Source organism: Camelus dromedarius, chromosome 3 (genome assembly GCF_036321535.1).
Source record: "Camelus dromedarius isolate mCamDro1 chromosome 3, mCamDro1.pat, whole genome shotgun sequence".
Classification (NCBI taxonomy): domain Eukaryota; kingdom Metazoa; phylum Chordata; class Mammalia; order Artiodactyla; family Camelidae; genus Camelus; species Camelus dromedarius.
This window is the reverse complement of record NC_087438.1, coordinates 101,399,127-101,419,229: the sequence shown is the minus strand read 5'-3', so window position 1 is coordinate 101,419,229 and position 20,103 is coordinate 101,399,127. Positions and strand designations below refer to the sequence as shown.

At 41.1% G+C, this 20,103-nt stretch overlaps 1 protein-coding gene across 1 annotated transcript in view; it reads right to left on the bottom strand.

Moving 5' to 3' along the window:
* Positions 1-1,455: 1,455 nt before the first annotated feature.
* The window catches only part of KCTD16 (potassium channel tetramerization domain containing 16), a 244,851-nt gene continuing 226,203 nt past the window's right edge, over positions 1,456-20,103 (bottom strand). Inside the window, exon 4 of the mRNA XM_031449268.2 lies at positions 1,456-13,425. Coding sequence (XP_031305128.1) covers positions 12,971-13,425 — 455 coding nt within the window. The 3' untranslated portion in view covers positions 1,456-12,970. The remainder of the gene's footprint in view (positions 13,426-20,103) is intronic.

Sequence of the window (20,103 nt, the reverse complement as noted above, 5' to 3'; positions counted from 1 at the left end):
GACTTCTCTCTAAGCTCTCTGGAGGAAAGCCCCCAGCTTCCCACACAAGAATTCATAGGAAAACTTCCTTTCCCACCCTTCCACCCCCTTGGTCCAGCTAAGCTCTTACCCCTGTGCTGGGCAGAGGGGCAGCCTGGCTCCGTATCTGTGTCACGGCAATGACTATCTCAAAAGATAGCTTCAGGAGGCCTTATGTCTGTCCTTCAGCAATCTCACGGGGTAACTGAGTCTAAGGCAGGATTCCTGTTCGCTGCGTCCTCACCTGTCTCCTCCTCGTCCTTCAATACCTCGTTCAACTCTTTAGTTTGGGTCTGTGCTGGAAGGAGGCTGTGAATTTAGAAGAGGTTTTCCGATTAATTGATTAATGCCATTGTTTGTTATCCGTCATCTACGTAAGAGGGGTTTAGGAGGAAGTGTCCTAGCCTGGGTCCATAGATGGGGCTCTAGACCTAGGACCATCACACCTTCAGCACATCCCTTCCCCTCTCTGGGTCTCAGCTTTCTTTCCTGTACAAGGAGGAGACTGGGCTAAATTAGCTTTTCCCAAAATGTGTACCTTAGAACTAGAATCGTCCTTAGTGAGAAAAGTCTGGGAGATACTGGGTTAAATAAAGCTCAAAAGTTCCTTTACTGTGTAGCTCCCAGGCCTTTAGATATAATAAAGAGCATTTAAAAGTTACAAAGAGGGGGTGTGTAAAAAGGTTCTATTTCCCAAACTGCACATTGTCCAATCCCTTTCCTTTTTTCTGCACATTTCATGGGACAAGTGTTCTCAATATATTTTACAGCAGCAAAGGCTAAATTATTTCTAAACCACCCCACAAGCCGTAGAAATCCCCTTTATCCCCTGTATAATTTTTCCCTTTTGATTAAACAACATACTGAATGTTTAGCTCTATAGGCAATGCCAGAAAGGCTAAAGAGAAAAAAAAAAAGAAAAATAAATTCATATATTCCGAGTACTAAAGTCAAACTCCTCTTCAGCCTGCATTTTGAAAAATACTACTACTAGTGAATAGGGATTATTAAGCATATATTTAATGTACGATACTGTGCTGAGTACTTTGGGTCATCTAATTGAATTCTCACACGAACCTTATGAGGTATCTATTATTTTTATTCTTTATTTTCAGACGAGGAAACTGTGGTCCAAAGAGGCTGGATCAACAGCGTAAAGCCATCTGATTAAGAAGAGGCAGCGACAGGGCCTCAGCTCACTGCAGTCTCATTCTAAGAATGTTAAATAACCAACTTACTGAGTCTCCCTTTTTATACCCCAGTCCAGCAAGCTGCCACAACAAACCAGAAATAAACTAATTGCAACGGTAATTACCTTGCATCTGAAATTCTTGAGTTAGCGTGAAATAATGTTGAATCATCAGTCTCTCACGGACACCGAAAATAGATAACTATAACAACTGAATGTTACCAAACGATTTATTACGATTGGTGCTAAATTACAATGTATATGAAATGGAGTCATCTATGGAAACACATAAAAAATAGTTACCTATTTCTGTAATTATATTCACACAAGGATCTGAAATATAGTTTCTGGTCTGCCTTTTAAAATATATCCACAGAATGACTTTTGCAGTTTTCACCACACAGTTTTACAATACTGATACTGCACTTGTGTCATTTACCATACTCTAGGAACTAAACAGAATATGAAAGCAGTTAGCAGCAAATTAATCTCTGTATATCCATCAGTGATTCCAAAGAAAATAGCTTGTTTCCATTGGCAGTGAGACTATATATGGTAATAATTAGCACTGTCGATATTGCATACATAGATATGTATGTATATATATTTATACGTTGCTCAGGGCCATTGTTCCAGCACAAGGCAGCTGCCTTTTGGGTGGACCAATGATCGCCAAAATGGTGCGCAATTCCATTGGGACAATTAGAAGTGCTATCTTAGATCATGTTTCTCTTGCAAAAACAAATAGGTAAGAAAGAAATACAGCAGGCTGAAATCTACAGTGTTACATACCAAGGTAAAAACAGTTACTGAGTTAGCAGAGTCACAGAAGTTTATGTATATTTTGCTATTCACAGACTGCAGACTTTTTGCTGGATAACCAAGCTGCTGGGAGTTGACAACAGGTAGACATGCATTCATGTGAGTCCATAATTAATGATGTTTATACTGTAATAAGCACATTCATTTTTAACACAATTCAGTAAACAGATTCCTTTAAAGTTTGAGCTAAATCTGCTATCACAATTACACACAAAAAAAGAACCTGTAAACAATTTGACATTACACTTATGTACAAGTGAACTGCATTCGAAAGGAAAAGAGGTAATTTCAGTGGGTGTCACTTGGTATACATCAGTGTGCAACAAACCGACCCAAGTCATCAAGCACTTGAATGAGGTCAGGAAAAAGGAACATGAGCAAGGCCCCAACAGATCACCACTCAGGGTTAGTACCAGCAAAATTCAGACTCCTCTGTCTATGGTGACATCACATTCAAAGCATCAGAGATGGAATGTACGAGGAGCTTGACAGTCCCTGGCAAAAGGTACTTGGAGATCCCCAGGTATCCCAATCAGTAGGATCTTTGTAAGTGTCAACAGTGGTGCTAATCCTATTTAAACAGGTTGATTTAATTTGGACAAATTATGTTGTTTGTTAGATTCTACTCAGTGCTCTGCTGGATCTGAAGAGATGTGGGGAAAAGATGCTCAGGAATTCAACTGAGATCATTAGTTCAATTCCTTCAGCCAACCCAAAGGGTCTTGATTTTACAGACTAAGTTCCTATCAGGGAAACAAGCTAGATGCCATCGCTAATCGAAGTGGTAACCCACTTATGGTAGATCCCATTAACAGCTTTCACTGAGGCTCTGAAATGCAGCTGCTCTACGTTTCTGCTTCTCCATGTTTCAAGTAGGATACCACTCCAGTAACTCATGAGTCAGAAACAGGGTGATGAGGGGTTTGGGCATCCCCACTTCTCCACCCCACATGATGTACAAAAAACATTAATCTGTCCTTTTCTAAACTAAGCAGAATATTTTAAGCAAAATTCTCCTGATCCAACATACTTCTTTGGAATAAAAATAAAGGAAAGAAAAATGAGACGGGAACTTGAAGCCCAGGTTGGTGTTAAACCTCTCCCTCTGCTCCAAAATTTTTTAGAAAACCAACCACTCCTTCTTTAAGTGTCCTTAAACCTAATTAGAACATTTAATTGGTACAGAATTGATTTTCTTTCCTAGGCTTTTAAGACCATATCTGCAGGGAGCCTTTGGGGAAAAAGTGAATGACCGTTCTCAATAGGTTTGCAAATGTTTCTGACTGAGCTAACCTGACAGGCCCCTGGGAGGGAGAGTCTGTGCCTGGACTATCAGCTGAGCCAGGCTGAGCTTCTGAAGGTATGAGCTTGTGCGCAATAAACTGATCCCAAGGAGCACCAGGGAAGCTCTGTTTGCATAGGTTGACTTAAAACACCTTTCATATTCTCCAAAATATGCAAAGCACATGGCTATGGATAAAAACATAACTTACCGTATCTTTAAGAGTGCCCAAATTTCAGTCATTTGGTCCTATGCCTACCGGATGCCAAAACAGGTAAGTAACATTTTCTTTCATTTAACTTTTATGTTGTTCCTTCTTTGAGCAACTATTTTGGTATCTGTACAAACAGGCTTAAAGGGTTATTTGCAGGAGGCTAGAAAACGTTTGGTTATTATTACAATGTGCCCTTGAGCTTTAGTATATATTTACAATATGCATATTATAAGTTATTTACGGTAGCTTTAAAATAATTAAACAGATAATGAGCCCCACCTAAAAATCATGTAAGGCCACAGGGACCCCCATGAATGATGAAGTGAAATCAGTAAGGAGATAGTAAATTAACAAATAGGCAGGCGAAATACCACTGGCATGATAACCATTGGATTTATGCTGCCATAGACCTCTATTTTCTTCCTAAACATCACCACCTTTACTTGGTGGTGGTGGTGTTTTTTTTTTGTTTGTTTGTTTTGTTTTGTTTTTTAATGAACAAGTTAGACAATACGTAGTTTGAAATTCCAACAAATGGTTCAAATAAGAAAGCCAGGTTTTCCAAGTTTGGCTTTTCCTTAAATGCACTTTTGTTTGGTTTTGCATCCACAGATGTTAAACCTAGGTATTCTAATCATATTCTCTGCACCATAGATACATACATTATACTCATAATGGAAGAGAATTTTGGAAATTAGAACTGTATTAGACTATCTAGTAATCAAAAATAAATTATAATAATAATAAATCCCTCAAACTCAAAATTCCAGTTTCAAACTAAGATCTGCTTATATACGTATACAAATGTATAGATATATTATATACATTTAGGTAGATGTACACACATATATACATATATACACAAAAATTTATACATAAACACACATACACAACACACGCACACACACACTCACACACTTCAGTGCAGTTTCTTTTCTCTAGCTGCCTCCCTTTTTTCCAACTTAGAACAGTAATGATGAGCTACTAGGGGCAGTCAATCATATTCAGATTTCTGACCTGTCATGAACAAAATTTGAGATTGTTTAAAAAGCCAAAAGGTGAAAATAGCAGATTCATGCATACACACATACACACACACGTGCGCGCATACACAGACACCTGTCTTACCCCTCGTGAAATCTGCCTTGGTGAACTGGAAGCTAGCTGACCGCTGTGGGTTTCAGAGGGCACCGTCCTCACCATATCTCTCTTCTATAACATCACTGCCCCTTGATCGGGCTTTTTCCATGAAGCAGTCTTTGGTAGGCAGAAGTGCCCCTCCAAACCTGTCCTTTATCCCCTAGGGATGTGCATGCCTCATGGGACTTGCTACTCAAAATAGCTAGCGACTTTCAGGAAGGATTTCAGGCTGGAATCATCCTGGCTGCCTTCTGCTTAGACTAGAAGAAACTATTAAAAGTTGAAATCCAGAAAATAGAGAGAAGAGCTTATATCATGAGGTGGTTAAGCTGTCAGCCTCTGGGGTCTAAGAAACCTTGATGAAAACCTGTCTCTGCCCTTGTCAAGTGATGTGCTACTTTACATTTCTGTTACTGACCTCTTCTGTAAAAAGAGGACAGTAACAGGGACTACTTTATTAGGTCATTATGGGATTAAATAAGATAAGGTATATAAAGTTCTTAGCAGAGTTTCTGGCACATAATAATAAATCCTTCATATATATTATTTGTAACTTGATATTTAAACCGTAAATCTACAAAGTGGATCAGAACTACACACAGGATAATGTCAGCCTAGGATCTGGATGAATTCAAGCTCGACAACCCAAGTTCTAGTCCCTAGTAGACAACAATGCTTATCACAGTAAACTGGGCCCTAAATGAACGCATGAACAAATGAACAGGCAAATGACTAACGTAAACTCTCTGGGTCCTCAGGTTCCCTTGTATGACATGGGGGTAGAATAATCTGACCTTTATTCTATCATTGGGAGGTTAGCATGTTAGAGTAAAAGAAAAATGTCAAATTCTTTAAGACACAAAACCTGTTTTGTGTCCTAGTAAAGTCAGCAGGCACGAGTGAAATAAGGCTCAGTAGCCAGAGCCTGTGCCTAGACTTGTCACATCTCTGACAACAAGGGCGTGAGGGCAGCTGAGTATGAGGATCATATTTTCCAAGATCTAAGTATCATCTTTAGTGAGGGGATATTCAACCCAAAGTAATGGAGGACACACTGAGCATTAAAGACAATGAAGTCGTTGGCCTGTTCTAAGCATTCTTGCTCCCTCTTTCCTGTTTTATTTCTGAGAGCACCTTGTTGTCTACTGTTGAGCAGCTTGAAAAACATCCCTCATAGGGTCACCTAACTGAAAATGCCCCCAAAGTGCTTCACGGCAAACACATTTCGCTGCTATAAAGTTGATGACTCCACTGAAGTAGCATTTTTCCTGAGGCAGAAAAAGACTTAGATAGAAGAAAGAGTCCTAGCCCACAGGCCTGCCTCATCACTACGGGAACTCTGGGAGAAAATGACATTTTTCTCCAAATTTCAGCATTTACATCTATATAAAGTGATAATAAGTGAACACTGTACAGAATTAAGGTGATACAAATTGTTGCTGTTCATTTCATCCTATCTCTTGACCCAGAGTCTGTCTCTACATGGTTAAGAATGTCTTAGAAGATATGAGTCAACCCTTAACTCAGGGTTTCTCAGCCTCAGCACCATGGACATGTGGGGTTGGATAATTCTCTGTTGTGGGGTCTGTTTGGTGCACGGTGGGATATTTAGCAGCTTCCTTTACTCGCTGGATGCCAGTAGCACCTCTCAAATCATGAAAATCAAAAAATGTCCCCAGGCATTGGGGAAAGTCCCCTGGGGTGCTAAATCTCCCCTGGATGCGAGTTGCTGCCTTAAATGCACATAACTCACAAAAATCAGAAAAGAGCTGTTCCTGCAAGTGTTTCTGTGTGTCTCTCTCCTACAAGATAAAACACTGACCACTGGCTGCAGTTGACAAAAACTGCTAGTGATCAGTGTGAATTCGATGCACATTTAACTTCCCAGGCATTCATTTTCTTTTTTCTTTCTTTTAGTAAGATGCCACCAGTGACTATGTAAATGAAAATGAGTTTGGTTTTTATCTAGAAATCTGAAATGTTTGAATTTTGCATCGGGAAACCAGCTCTTCTCAACATTCTCAAAGACTGACACCCACAGTGAAGAAAAACTATTCAAAGTGCTGAATTCAAAGCTGTTAAACTTTGTAACCAAAGAACTTTATCCTTGCACTTGGATAGCATTACCATGGACACTACTAGCCACTGACCCAACACCAACCTAAAAACTGCACACGTACACACATACACACACACGTGCACACACTCACAGATGCAATTATAAAGCAACTCTCCTCCACTACTTAGTTGTGCATCATCAGTCCTCTTCCATTTGTGATGGATGGAGCCAACATCAGCAGGGGAAGAGTCTGAAGTTATGCTGATTTTTATTGTGCAAATGCAGGTAAATTAGCTAAAGGTCAATTCTAAGAATAAACTGACAAGATGGAAGAGGTCGCTGGAGAGAGGAGACTTACTAAATCCTCCAGTTGGCATGTAAGTGCTTTTAGAAAGCTGATTAACAGGAACATCACTGCCTTCTTCCCCCAGGACAAACTCCTTGATAGTCACTGGACGGGGACACATTTTTCTTTAGACTTTTCAAAGTAAATTTCCTAAATAAAGCAAGGATGACAGTTTAAGAACTCAAAATTCTTTATCCAGTAAACAACACAATTTGTTCACAAACAAGAGGAACATTTTTTAAAGATTAGGAAGCTGGGGAAGTAAAGGAATCCCACTTGGGAAGTAAAGGAGGGAAGGCAAACTGAATCAAATTTAAAGTTATTGTTATTTTTTAAAATTCTTCGCCAAGTAATCTTAATTAGTGTCTCAAGTTCATTAGTTTCATTAACCATTATTTACTTTCCTTTGTAGTAGTCTTTACTTAAATGCTAACTAATGATCATGACAAGCATGAATTTAAGTCATCCATTCTCTATTTCTGGTAGCATGTGGGAGTTTGGTAACTCTCTAGTTACTCTCGTACATGGACGGGACCAAGTGGATCATTGAAAAACCTCCAAATTTTTTTTCTTTCTGAATAATCATAGTACAGCCATCTCTCCTGGTCAGAGTGCCTGGAAAATTAGAGAACTTCATGTCATTACTTACGGACTATGACAGCTATTTTGAATCCACTCCTTCTTTCTTTTTTTCTTTTCTTTTTTTTTTTTTTTTAATTTATTCTCCCTCATTGGTTTCGCTTGAAGTTTTTAATCAATGTTGGGGTTCAGGGTCTTCAACTATCTGAGAGCCTCCTAGTCCTGTTTGAGTCAAACTGGACAAATTGAGCAGCTCCATGAGTTAGGATTTTATTTGTGAAATACAGCTGAAATCACTAATCATTCCATATTCATTTGGGTAGTTTGTGCATGCAGTTATTGGAACCCCCTTTGGGGCCACACACATCATTAAATTATGGATCATTCTCAAGTTCCTCTGACCCGAACCGCGTAAGGGCCTAGAAATGAACAACTCCTTGTTGGGCATCATTAGGGCACATCTCACTCAGACACGTGCTCCCATCTACCCAGCCACAAAACTAGACTGATGCAGGTTTTCAGCATGGGAAAAAAAAAAGGCATAAACATACACAACATGGAGAAGACGTTATGATTGACAGGCAGGTGAAAGGACAAAGAAATTATGGAAATCTACTCTGCCCTTGTGCTGGGTGTTCCTTTTTGGGGTCTTTTCTCTTAAGATAATGAATTATGCATGCTTTGACTTATCTGCAGTGGAAAGAGAGAGGAAGTACCACAAGGAAGTGAGAGATATGTTGACCTCTGCATTGTCTCTGAACAGTTTCTCAAAGAAAGGTCCACAAGCCATCTCATTAAAATCATTAAGGATAATGACGCACAATGAAGATTCCTTGGCCCTGTTTGAAGTTTCTGAATCAGACTCTCAGGGGTTAGGGTGAAGGAATCTGCATTTTTACAAATGATTTTATGCATGCTGAGTATTGGAAACACTGCCCAAAAGTTTGCAGAGGAGGTCACAGGAGAAAAGAGTCTCTATTCTAAAGTATATGTGAAGATGAGAAAAACAGACACTTCAAATGAACAAGCTTTGTGCTTGCATCATGGTGCTGTGATTATTAAAGTTTAACACTCTCTTTTTTCAGCAGGGGTGGAAAGCAATAACCATTTCATCTAAAATCAGAATGATGAAGGCAATATAAATCAAAACCATTCTAGCAGGTTTCATTTGGTCTAATTTCTCTACAGATATTAATCATTGTACAGACTCGTACAAATGACATCTAACTCCATTTTAACTCAGAATACAGAATGCTCACTCTGATTCTTTCTCTAGCATGTTATTTTGACAGTATAAAAGAAAATAAATAAATTGGAATAGTGGGCCATCAAGATTGCAAGATGCCAACAATACAAAGACATTAAAAGAGAAACAGCCCACGCTAAACCTATAACCCAGCATGCAAATTGGCAAAAAACATCTCTCTGCCAGAGTCATTGGGGGAAAAATGACTCTCTGCACTTTCCCTCTGAAAACTGCTAGGTCGAGTGGAGGTGACAAAGAATTCTTTCTAAAAGTTCAGAGAGTCTTAACTCTAGGAAAGAACATCTAGAAGACCAAGGTTAGTCAAGTTCCACGGCGTTACATCTAGTGGCAAAAAACATCAGCACTGAAGTGCTCTTAGTTAATCCACTATGATAAATACCAAGTTGCAAGGTTGGAATTGTAACCAAGAAAAATAGATGCGAATCAAAGTTTGGTTCCCATTCCGGGACCTGGTGTCAAGTAATTTTGCAAAACACCAAATACGCCTTTTCTTTTTCCTCCCTGGAGCATGTTTCGCTTGGCACAGACAAAGGATAGTCAGAAAGGAATCAAAAGCCCAGAGAAGCAAAAGTAATCCAGAAACACATGCAAAGACAACAAAGATGACCCAGAATGAACAATACACATCCACGCCTATGGATAAAGGTGGTCCTGAATCAAATAAGGCCAATGGAAAAGTGAAAACTTCCATGTTAGCTCTTTTAATAAATGTGCCCCCAACAAACGAATTAGTTGGGGATAGACAAAGCTATGGAAGAATAAATAGCAAAGGGAACACTTATGATTTGTGCACTGTTCCCCCTTTATTATAATTCACCGTGCATGCATTTCCAGAAGATAACTGTGCCTACAATTACCAAAGACAACATCACTGCGTATTGTGGAAACCACCTCACTTTGTGTTTTATGGCCATTTCTCAGTGCCGTATTTTTCTTAGTGGGGGCAGGGAGAGCACACTACCACAGTGATCCCACAGTTTTATTTTCCTGTCTTCCCCCTTTCCTGCTGAACACAGGTCACTCTCTTTTTGATAGTGGGTAGGAGGACATTATAAATACGGTTCTGACTTCAGAAGACCCACATATCATAGTGAATGACCACCGCCTCCCCACACTCAAAGCTCAGGGGGTTTCAGCATTGCAGAATTTTCCAGGAGGCAACTTAAGTTGGGGCTCTGCACATACGAGTCCTCATCCATTTGACCCATTTGATGCTTAACGAATATCAGCCCTTGTCATAACGAATATTCAAGAAGCAAACCATATGTATCATTCTGCCCGGAACTGAACTACACGTTTTTAAAACTATGTTAAGTTCAGGACAATGGGCCTGATTCATGGTGACTACCAGGGCCACTACAGTATTTAACCTTCTAACTCACCCAGAACTTGCTGCCAGTGTTGCAGGCCACGTAGCCCTCACTTGAACCCCACTCAAGCTAGGACTGAAGGTGTCCATTGACTCGGTGCCCCTGCGGAATCTTTCACCGGCCAGGTCTACCATCACCTCTGCACCAAACACCCACACACAAGAAGAGAATGCTGTTGTTTCAGCTATTTGGACACTTTGGGGTGGGTGTCAGCCTAGACCTGACCCAGATTAAAAATTTTATTGTTGTTTTAAACAGACTTCCCACTAGTTTTGTTCATTGAGGGTATGAAGACTGCCTACCCAGGAAAAAAGTCATGATGGGGCAAAGGACAGAGAAGTGATGCCATGAACATTTTCTTTGCAGTCTTCAATTTCCTATTTAAAGTATGCAGTAAGAGTAGTGGGTTGACTGCCATTTTACTAGTTCTTTAATTCTTACTAGTGTGTCTTGATCTGATACCATTACAATCAGGTTTGAAATTTAAGGAAGCTGGGACTCTGCCCTTCTTATTCCGACCCCCAACTCTTTGACAGCACTTCCAGGAGGACCATAAGAATCATCTGACCAAAGTGAGTTTGGGGATATTTTCACCAAATTTAACTTCTTGACCCATGAAGTTCTATGATCTATGCAAAATCTTCTATTATTAGGACGGTGGTATTCTGATATGGCATAAAGAAACATTGAAAAGACTGAAGATTACTGGTAGGCTTTACAAAGCTATGTTGCAGTTAAGATCAAACGTCAACTAATATATTAACACATAAAAAGATACCACTTAAATTCATAATGATAATTCTCTTGACAACTCAACTCCCCAAATGATCTTTCTTTTTTTACTTAAGTAAAACTGTAAACTCCATTCAAACCATCAGGACAAGAAACCATTGGCCAAGTCTGTTGCCCGGGTGTGAAGGCAAGAATTACAAAAAATTCAGAAAGATATCCATATACTAATGGGTATAATAACAGAAATTAAGACGGATCTCTTACATGATAAACGTGTATCAATCAAAGATTTCAAAAAGAAGCCACTGGTCGTTATTTTTCCCTCCTACAGACACCATCCAGTTGCCTTTATTACCTGTGACACATATATACATACACACACAATAAAAAGAAAGAAATTAGGAGTGCTTGGCACACAATTAATGATGGACAAATTATTTTTCAGTTCCCACTTAACTGCATGAGGAATGCTGAAGGTAAAACTTGGCCTCTAATCTTCATTTACCACAAGTCTATGAAAGAACTATTGGTAGGTGAATAGAATACAGAGTCACATAGATGGATGGCTATTCACAGTTTCTTTTTGGCTGTGTCTATACAAGTCAAGGGTGTAATCAAGAAAGATGGTTTAGAAAGCCGGAGTCATCATTTCGGGGCTCCAGTTATCCAGATGGATTGTTCACAGACATCAGTGACGGCCAAGTCCTAGTATGGACACAGCCAAATCCCAGATCCCAAAGGCAAACAGATCTGGCTACAAGAAAGTAACAATGTAGCACTGTAGTTTTAAAAGGTTATGAGAAATGATTAGGAGGGATGTGAAAAACACTTTCCTCTGAGCACAAAAGGTGGGAGCCTTATTCAAGGACTCTGTGCTGTTCTTATTCCCACGGCTACACAGGAGTGCAGAGAACTCAACGTGGGCTATGTGGGAAGGCCACACCGTTACAACACGGGCAGTAAGAGCTCTGAAAATACCAAGAGAAGGAAAGTAATTCAGCCCAGGGTAGGGCAGGCTGAGTGTGGGGTCGTTTTGCAGTCATTTTTGTGGATATGGGTGTTTGGGTTCCTTTAATACAAAGAAAGTTTGACTAGCTCTCCTAGCACAGAGAAAGAGCATCGCGGTAAAATGGAGCCTGAGGGTGTTAATTTTGAAATAAGGAAGACGATTTGTTGATGATGAGGGTTATTGGATGTTCGGAAGCCTTGCCAAGAGAGGCTGGGAAACCTTCCCAGGAGGGCTTTAAGAAAAGAGCAGAGGCTCGTGTGTCGGAAGGACGCTAAGAGGGTGCTGCTGGGACCGTGAGCACAGCCCTTAGGACGTCCAGGCCCTGGGATCTCGTGCGCCTCATGTATATACACACTTTGTTGTGCTTGTGTTGCACAAATACTCATGCAGACGGGGTCAATATAAACTGGCACATAATCGATTTGAGTGAAAAGTCATATAAATCTGCCATCCTCCCCACCCCTTCCCCCATAAACAAAAGGGAAAAGGAAAATTTAAAAATCCAAACACATGCCATTGGGCCAGGTCTCTACCATATTCTCATTCAAAGGAGGGAGGTAGAAGATGAGAGAAAAACCCAGTCTGGGAGGAAGGATTCCCATGTCTTCTCAGCTATTCTTACATAGCTGGCTCTCCTTAGAGATAAGATACTCAGCACATGGGACCAAGTTAACAAACAAACAAAGAAATAACTCCCCCCCCACCAAAAAAAAAAAAAAAAGATTTTTTTACATTTGCACATCTGGAGAGAAATCTACCCTGTGGCTTTACGTGTTAAGGTGAACTAGGTAAGTAGGCAGTAGTCATAGGTCAACGAGCTATTGTGTTCTAATAAACGTGGATTGTTGTTTTTCTTTTCAAATGTGGATTCTGTTTAGGAGGTTTATTTCAAAATGGTGACACGGTTTGTTTCTCCTCCCACCCCCGCCCCCCCAGCCTGCCCCTATAGATGGTACTTCCGTAAAAGTTCAGACTGCCACGGATGCTTCCTCTCGGGGAACCTATCTGGAATTTTGATCTTTAGGAAATCCTGGATGCACTTCTCCAGCTCTTCCTCAATGGAGAGCTTTTCCTTCACAGCTTTTTTTTTGCTGCTCATGTTCGACTCCCTGGAGCCCGAAGTCAGAGTCCGGAGCAGGTCACTTTTCCGTCGCATCTCTGACTGTTGGATCAGCTGCACGGGGCCCTTCTTGATGGGGCGGTCCAGAGTCTGGATGTTGGTCTGGCGTGTCACGGGCCCACAGATGACCGTCTCCTGGGGAGAGCTGGCCTCAGACTGGCTGTCGCAGCTGGAGGTGGAGAGGTCGTTGCAAGAGGTGCCACTCTCCCCTTCTTTGTCACCCTTGCCATTCTTGCAGCAGCAGTCACAGTGCGAGGATGACCACCTGGAAGGCTCACCTGCAAGGAAGCACAGGGCCCAAGGGATTAATGCCAGGCAGCTCAGCTCACAGTAGCACACAGCACCTGAATACACACACAGGCATCCACAATCGAGTCTTAAAAAGAAGTGAGATGGCACACAGGACGGGCTGCAACAGGACTACCCAGCAGCCAAATCCATTGAGGGGAGGAAGTTAATGATGAGATGCTGCTAAGAGGAAATGCAGGCTAATGCTTCCACCCATAGGCAACGGAGTCAGATAGTTACTCAGCTGCACCCTTCATGAGCCTTACTACCTTGGCAGGCCCCTTAAATTCTCACAGCTTCTGTTTCCTCATCTGTGAGATGAGAATAATAACACCCCTACTGCCTAGAGTTGTAGGGCGGATTTAGATACGCCAAGTGAAACTCTACATGCAGTCTGAGGTACACGGGAAGCACTCAATGCTAGCTGATTTTACTGAGGCCGATTAAACTCTAATCTAATGCCCTGCATCACTGCAGGCAGGTACAACAGGGGGAGTCCATGAGAGTGCAATGACAGCTACCAGTCAGGGAGGCTTACTCTGCACCAGCCCCATGTAGCTCTGTGCACTCATCAACTCGCCAGACCCTCATGGTAATTCTAAGAAAGTAACTCCACTCCCAGTTTCCATACAAAGAAACTAAGGCCCTGGAAATGTAAGAAACTTGCACAATTTGTAAATGGCAGAGCTCAGATTTGAATACAGATCTCCCAAATACTATAATCAAGGCTGTTTATGAAATTCCTGCTTCTCTTTCAAAACAATTTTGTAACTTCTCTCTAAGTCCTTGTTCATCTCTCCTCAGAAATATTTGTCAAGTTTAACTCTGAATTATGGTTTTATTTTGTAAGTGCCTTTATTATTGTACATATCATGTTTGTTGTAATTCTTTTCTACCTTCGGCATCTCAGCTACTATGCCATAAGCTCCCTGAGGTAGACACAGTAAAGTGTCCATTATTGTAATTGCAGAAAATAGCTTGGGTCACAGTGTAGAAATTCAATGAAAGACTATTCTAGTAAAAATGTGTAAATACCTGGATCCAGCCATACCTGAAGGCAGACCTGTCACTGAGCTTTTCACTTACATGAGCCCCTACATTTATATCTAAGCCAGTGTGAATTCCTCTATCCCTGTTTCCCTGCGGCTTGATTCATAGTACTGCATTCAGCTATTTAGAGGGAGAGCCATTTTTCAGATACACAGTTGGTGGCTCCCTGAACTAAAAAACCCCCAATCATGGCACAAAGCAATTTCCTAAATGTAAGTCACTGCTCCCAGCCCTCCACCCTCTGAACAACCATAGTCTTCTTGGAGTTATGAACTTAATACTGTTTGATGATCACAGGTTATACACTGGGTACTTCATATAGTACTCTGCATTTAAGCCATAAAAAATAAAGGGAAATCAATCCACTTTATGACGCTAATATTGAGGACATGGATAATATAGTATGTTTATATGTTTTAAAGGAGACCCAGTTTTGATTTGCACTTTATCTTATTCCCATGAATATAAGTCACATTAAAAAGATCCCATTTTACTGTCATTTCTAATGTGGTCAAAGTAGAGGAGCCCTAGAACGGAAACTATTAGGAGAGTTATATCCTGTCTTCTTGTACAATGCCTGTCCTCTTTGTATCTAAATGATGTAAATATTTATAGCAGTTGCTACATTTTTTCCAGCGAGAGTGAAAAAAAAGAAACAGTCCCTGTAAATCACAATGCCAAAAGTATCTCAAATATATGTCTGCTCCTTCAAACCACTTTTTAAAATGTGGAATCATTGTATTTATATACCCATTAAGTGAAATGCAACAATCCAATTAGCCAAAAGGAATCACCCCAGCAGTAATATCCTAGTTATCTCAGGCTATTACAAATAAATATCTTCCGTGCAACAGAAGAACTGTTCAACATGTACCAGCTGGTGACTGAAAACATCAGTGATAGGAAACGTTTTCTGTCTGCCAGCCTAGATTCTGAGGTGAACGTTTTTTCTTCTTCAGAAGGCAGAATCTGCCTCTGCCTCTGCAAACCTGGCCATCCCCATACTAATATGACTCAATGGAGAAAAGTCTCTAATGAATTGGGTCAAGGAAAAGTAATCACATCAAGTCAGAGCTGATCTAGTTTGCCCTTTCTTGAGAAAAGTTCAGAAACTGAACTCAGCTTCTAAAAAAAGAAAGAGGAACAGGTGAAAGAAAAGAGAGGAACTATGTGCTAGAATACGCCTGCCTATTACCTTTACAGAAGATGACAAAATACTTTGGCCATTAACCCAGCTGAACCAGAAGAAATACAAGCCTGTGTTTCCCTGCCCAAGAGTTACCTTCCTCATGGTAAAGTCATCCCGTTCAGCGGACTTGGAGCGAAACCCGAGGCTTTTCTAAAAGGCATTTTCACAACACAAACACCATCATGGGAGGGAGTTCTGTGTATTCATGTGGAAAACTACACGCAGCCCTCCACTACCTGTCCCAGCCAAGAACCTGGCACGGATGCGCTGCTTCCTGCCTGAACGGCTGGGATGAGCAGGGGTTTAAATGTCAGCTGGGATCTTCCAGCTTCCGGGAAAAACAGAAGTATTACTCTCTCATTACTTTCTACTTATTCTAAGCACTTTCACTATTAAAGGGAAATGGAACAACTTAATTTTAGGGGAGCCTATTAGACTACCACATGTTTCAATATTTTATGAGTACATTTGAATGTTTTTACTCTTTTGGAAAGATAATTTGTAAGATGGCTTCCGAAGTCTATATATTAGGTTGAAATCAAGGAAGACGATGGGATTAATACAGTCCAGTGGGAGTTGCTGTGGGAAGAGTCATTATGAAATTTGAAAAATAACCAAAATGTAAGACGAGAACCATGCTGTTTCTTTTTTGGAAGCATTGTCTGATGCTACCCATACCAAGAGTTTAACCACAGAAGACCGAAGTTTTAAACCAGAACACAGAAGACCCTTTTGCCCTTGCAGTCCCACTGACATGTGCTCACCAACCCTGGAAAGGGCGGAAAGATCTGTGAAAGGTCAATTATGTAACTCAGGGTATTCTAGAATCCCCTCCATCACAGCAAACCATGATCTCCTAAATACCTTGCTACTTCAGATTGCAACATACTTTTGCTCCCCATTTCCTGAGGTTTCAATATTTGGTCTCCATTTGTGGAGAAAATAGGTTACAATTGATTAGTCAGACACAGAGAGAAAACCATTTCATTCTAAGAGAAGTCTGTTTCATTGATAATAAAAAAGAAAAACACCTGCTGCCTTTTGAGGGGCTGTATTAACTAGTTGCTGGCCAAAGAGGCTAATAGCTCATCCTTATTTTTAAGCAAACCATTGTTGAATTTGTTGGACATCAATTTTTGCTGCCTGGCACACAATAGAGGTTTGATAAATGTCTGATGATTAAATGCGTGAGACAAACACATGTGTTGAGTTATATGAAGTTGATAGCAGAGCAGAGAAATTTCAGGCTCCAGAATCAGGCCCCACAATGTGTCAGCTTGGATAAGTTACTTTACCTCCCTGAACCACAGCTTCCTTGTCTGAAAAATAAGGCTCATAACAGTATCTTCCTCATAAGGGTTTTAGGAAAATTAAATGAAAAATTTAAGGCAAAGGTGTTTCATGGTTTGTGGCATCCAATAAGCATTTCAATCACCATATACATTAATTCTACTAGAAGCCAGACACTGACCTACGGGAACAAAACCAGTCAGGAGCTTGTTAGATATGATGGTGATGCTGCCACTAACATGCTGTACAACGGATGCTGAGGTCTGGCTGGAATATCACGTTAGGAAGAGCACTGATGCTATAACGAGATTCATTAGGGAAGTATCTATCGAGCATTTCGTAAGGTCTGCCTTTGTCTTGGGAGTGGAGAGTAACCGCTAGCACATACAGTGTCTGGTAGATAGTGAGGGACCAGGGCATCACTTTGGATAGAAGGCTCCTTTACAGTTTGCAGTGCTTAGGATTTCACAAATGGATGAGTCTTCCAGGGTAAAATTTTACTGGAAGACACATCGAATAAATTTAAACCCAGAGCCTGGAGGAATCTGTCTTTTGGATCAAACGGGGAAGGGCAGGAAACTCAATAGACTCAAGTCCTTAAACACTAAATCTTCCAACATTTTACAACTTGGAAAAAATTGAGGACCAATCAAGAAAATTATATGATTGGACTTGGCCCCTTTCCACTGTAGCCCTAAGTTCTTACTGACAAAGAAGGAATAGAAGAGGAAAGACTACAGAATCTTTCTCCCCTATGAAAAATTCAAACCGAGCTGAGTGAAACATGACTTAGCAAACTCACAAAGTGCTTATGCATTTTTAAAAGAGGCAGCTCTGCAATCTACCCACACTTCAAATCCTCCACCTGCTAATGGTTGCGAACACAATGCACATCATTTACAGCAACAGCTGGGAAAACTGCTTTCCCCTGTCTTCTCTGTCAATGATGTAGGAGCCTGCCAGTCTGGGAGCTAGGTGGCCAGATTTAATTTATCGAGGCTGCTGAAACACTTTCTTGGTATCCCAGCTGAAAAGTCAATAATGCCCAAATTGATACTTTTATAATTCTGCCAGCCTTGGAAAAGATATTGCACAGTGGAGATTGGAAACAGGCAGACTGTGCAAAATGCATCTTCCAGCTTGACCATCACATCATTTCTTGCTTGCGACGGACCTTTTCCACTCATGGACATTTGGCCTTGGATGGGCCCAGCTGGGGACCCTCATTAAGTGGTGGCAAGTTTGGGCAACTGCAAACAGTGAAACTACCTATGCATCAGTCAGGGCCAGTTAGGAAAACAGACATTCCACCTGTTGTCTTAACAGGGAGAATTTAATACCAGGAATTGTTTAAGCAGACGTTGGAGGAGTGAAAATGCAAAAAAGTGGCATGGAGGAGTCCAAGATAGTGACCGCAAGAGGCAGCTACCTCCCTTAGGGCTGGGGAGACGATGGGGTTAGTAGAACCAGAACCTTGCCAGAGGCATCCTGTGGAGGTGGGACCCAGGTGTCTGAGAAGGGCACCCTGCCTGCTGGTCCTGGTCTCTCTGAAGTGGCCTGGTCTGGGGATTACAGAAAAAGAAACAAAATTGGGAACCGGGACCAACTGCTTCTGGGATGATGCTGATGAGCAGGAAACAAAGGAGTCCTTCTCTCCCTGTATTACAGTCTTCCCCTAGCGCCCCCTATGGACAGAACCTAACAGGAAGCCAGTTGGGTCAATGAAAAGGGTGGTGAGCTGAATCCTAGCCCCAGCATCACACTGCACAGTAGAGAGGGGTGGGTTTGGAGCTGAGAGACAACAGCTTAGTAACAGCACACTGACCCCACCAGGGATGCAGCAGAAAAGACACAGCTCTTGACTTGCTGGACCACGTGAGTTAATAGAGGAGTTAGGGAAGGGAAGGAAAAGAATCATCGCCTCAGTTCAGTTGCTGCCCTACTGCCCTTTCTTATTCTTTACTAAGGGTTCTGCACTGGCTCTTCCCTCTGCCAGCAGCACTCATTCTTCTGATTTTCACCTCTTCAGCTCTTTTTTGTCTTCAAGAGCTCGGCTTACACATTCCTTTCTCAAAGCTCTTTATATTTCTCTCCCCCAACACAGTTTAAGCCAGTCCCAACCTCCAGCCCGTTTCCATCACACAACCACACTGCATAACTATGGATGTGTTTCTAGGCTGGTCTAATGTCTGTTTGCCTGTGTTAAGGCTTATGTCTATTCCCTTGTGAATTCTAATGCTCACTCTGGGGCACACGGTAGATGTTCGGGAAATACCTGCATGAAAATGAATGGAAGAGGAAATGGATGATGCATACGGAAAGTCATTTTTGGCTTAGAGTGTATGTGAGAGGCAGTAAACCTTCTGCCAAAAAAAAAAAAAGATATGCAAAGGTTATTAGAATGGAAAATATTTAAGCGTATCACTAGACATTTAATATACATGTGACAAAAACAAAAAGCATGCTCACCAACAGAAATAATGGCAAAATCCATCCAGAACTGAATAATTGGATATATATATATTAGCTAATTATCACTCATAATTATCTATTAATATCCCCAAATCCCTAAAGGCATTATACAATTTAAGTAAAAATTAACTTTCCTAGCCACTCAACTATGGTCTCTAGGCACGTAATTTTCCACTTTGTTGAAGTTCAGACACCGCCCTAGCTCAGGATTTTCACCTTTAAGGTCTCTCTCTAAATAAAGCAGTGCAATGCTGTGTGCATGGCAAGAAATCCTGAATTTTAACCTCCTGCTCTACCGCCTTGCTCTTTCAAGTGTTCCTTAACGACACACTTATTTCATTTTCCAGGTCCTTTGTGTCCTTTTCTTGCTTTCTTCCTCCTTATTGTATTTCCTCCTCTTAGCCTCAGCATTTTTCAGCTAAGATCATATTTAATTACTCCTGTCCCCCAAAGCCCTTCTCAGCCATTTCATAGGGAGCTCTGGAGCCCATCCTCATCCCCTTTTCCCACTCAGTCCCCTTCGTCCTGGCCACTTCCTTTCACGATTTTCTTCTTCAGTTTTCACAAGCTTGAACAAGTCCCCTAAATAATAAGTTCCCCTACAACTCCTCTCAATCAATATCTCACAGTCTTTTCTCTCTTAGAATGAAACGTATATGAAATTATT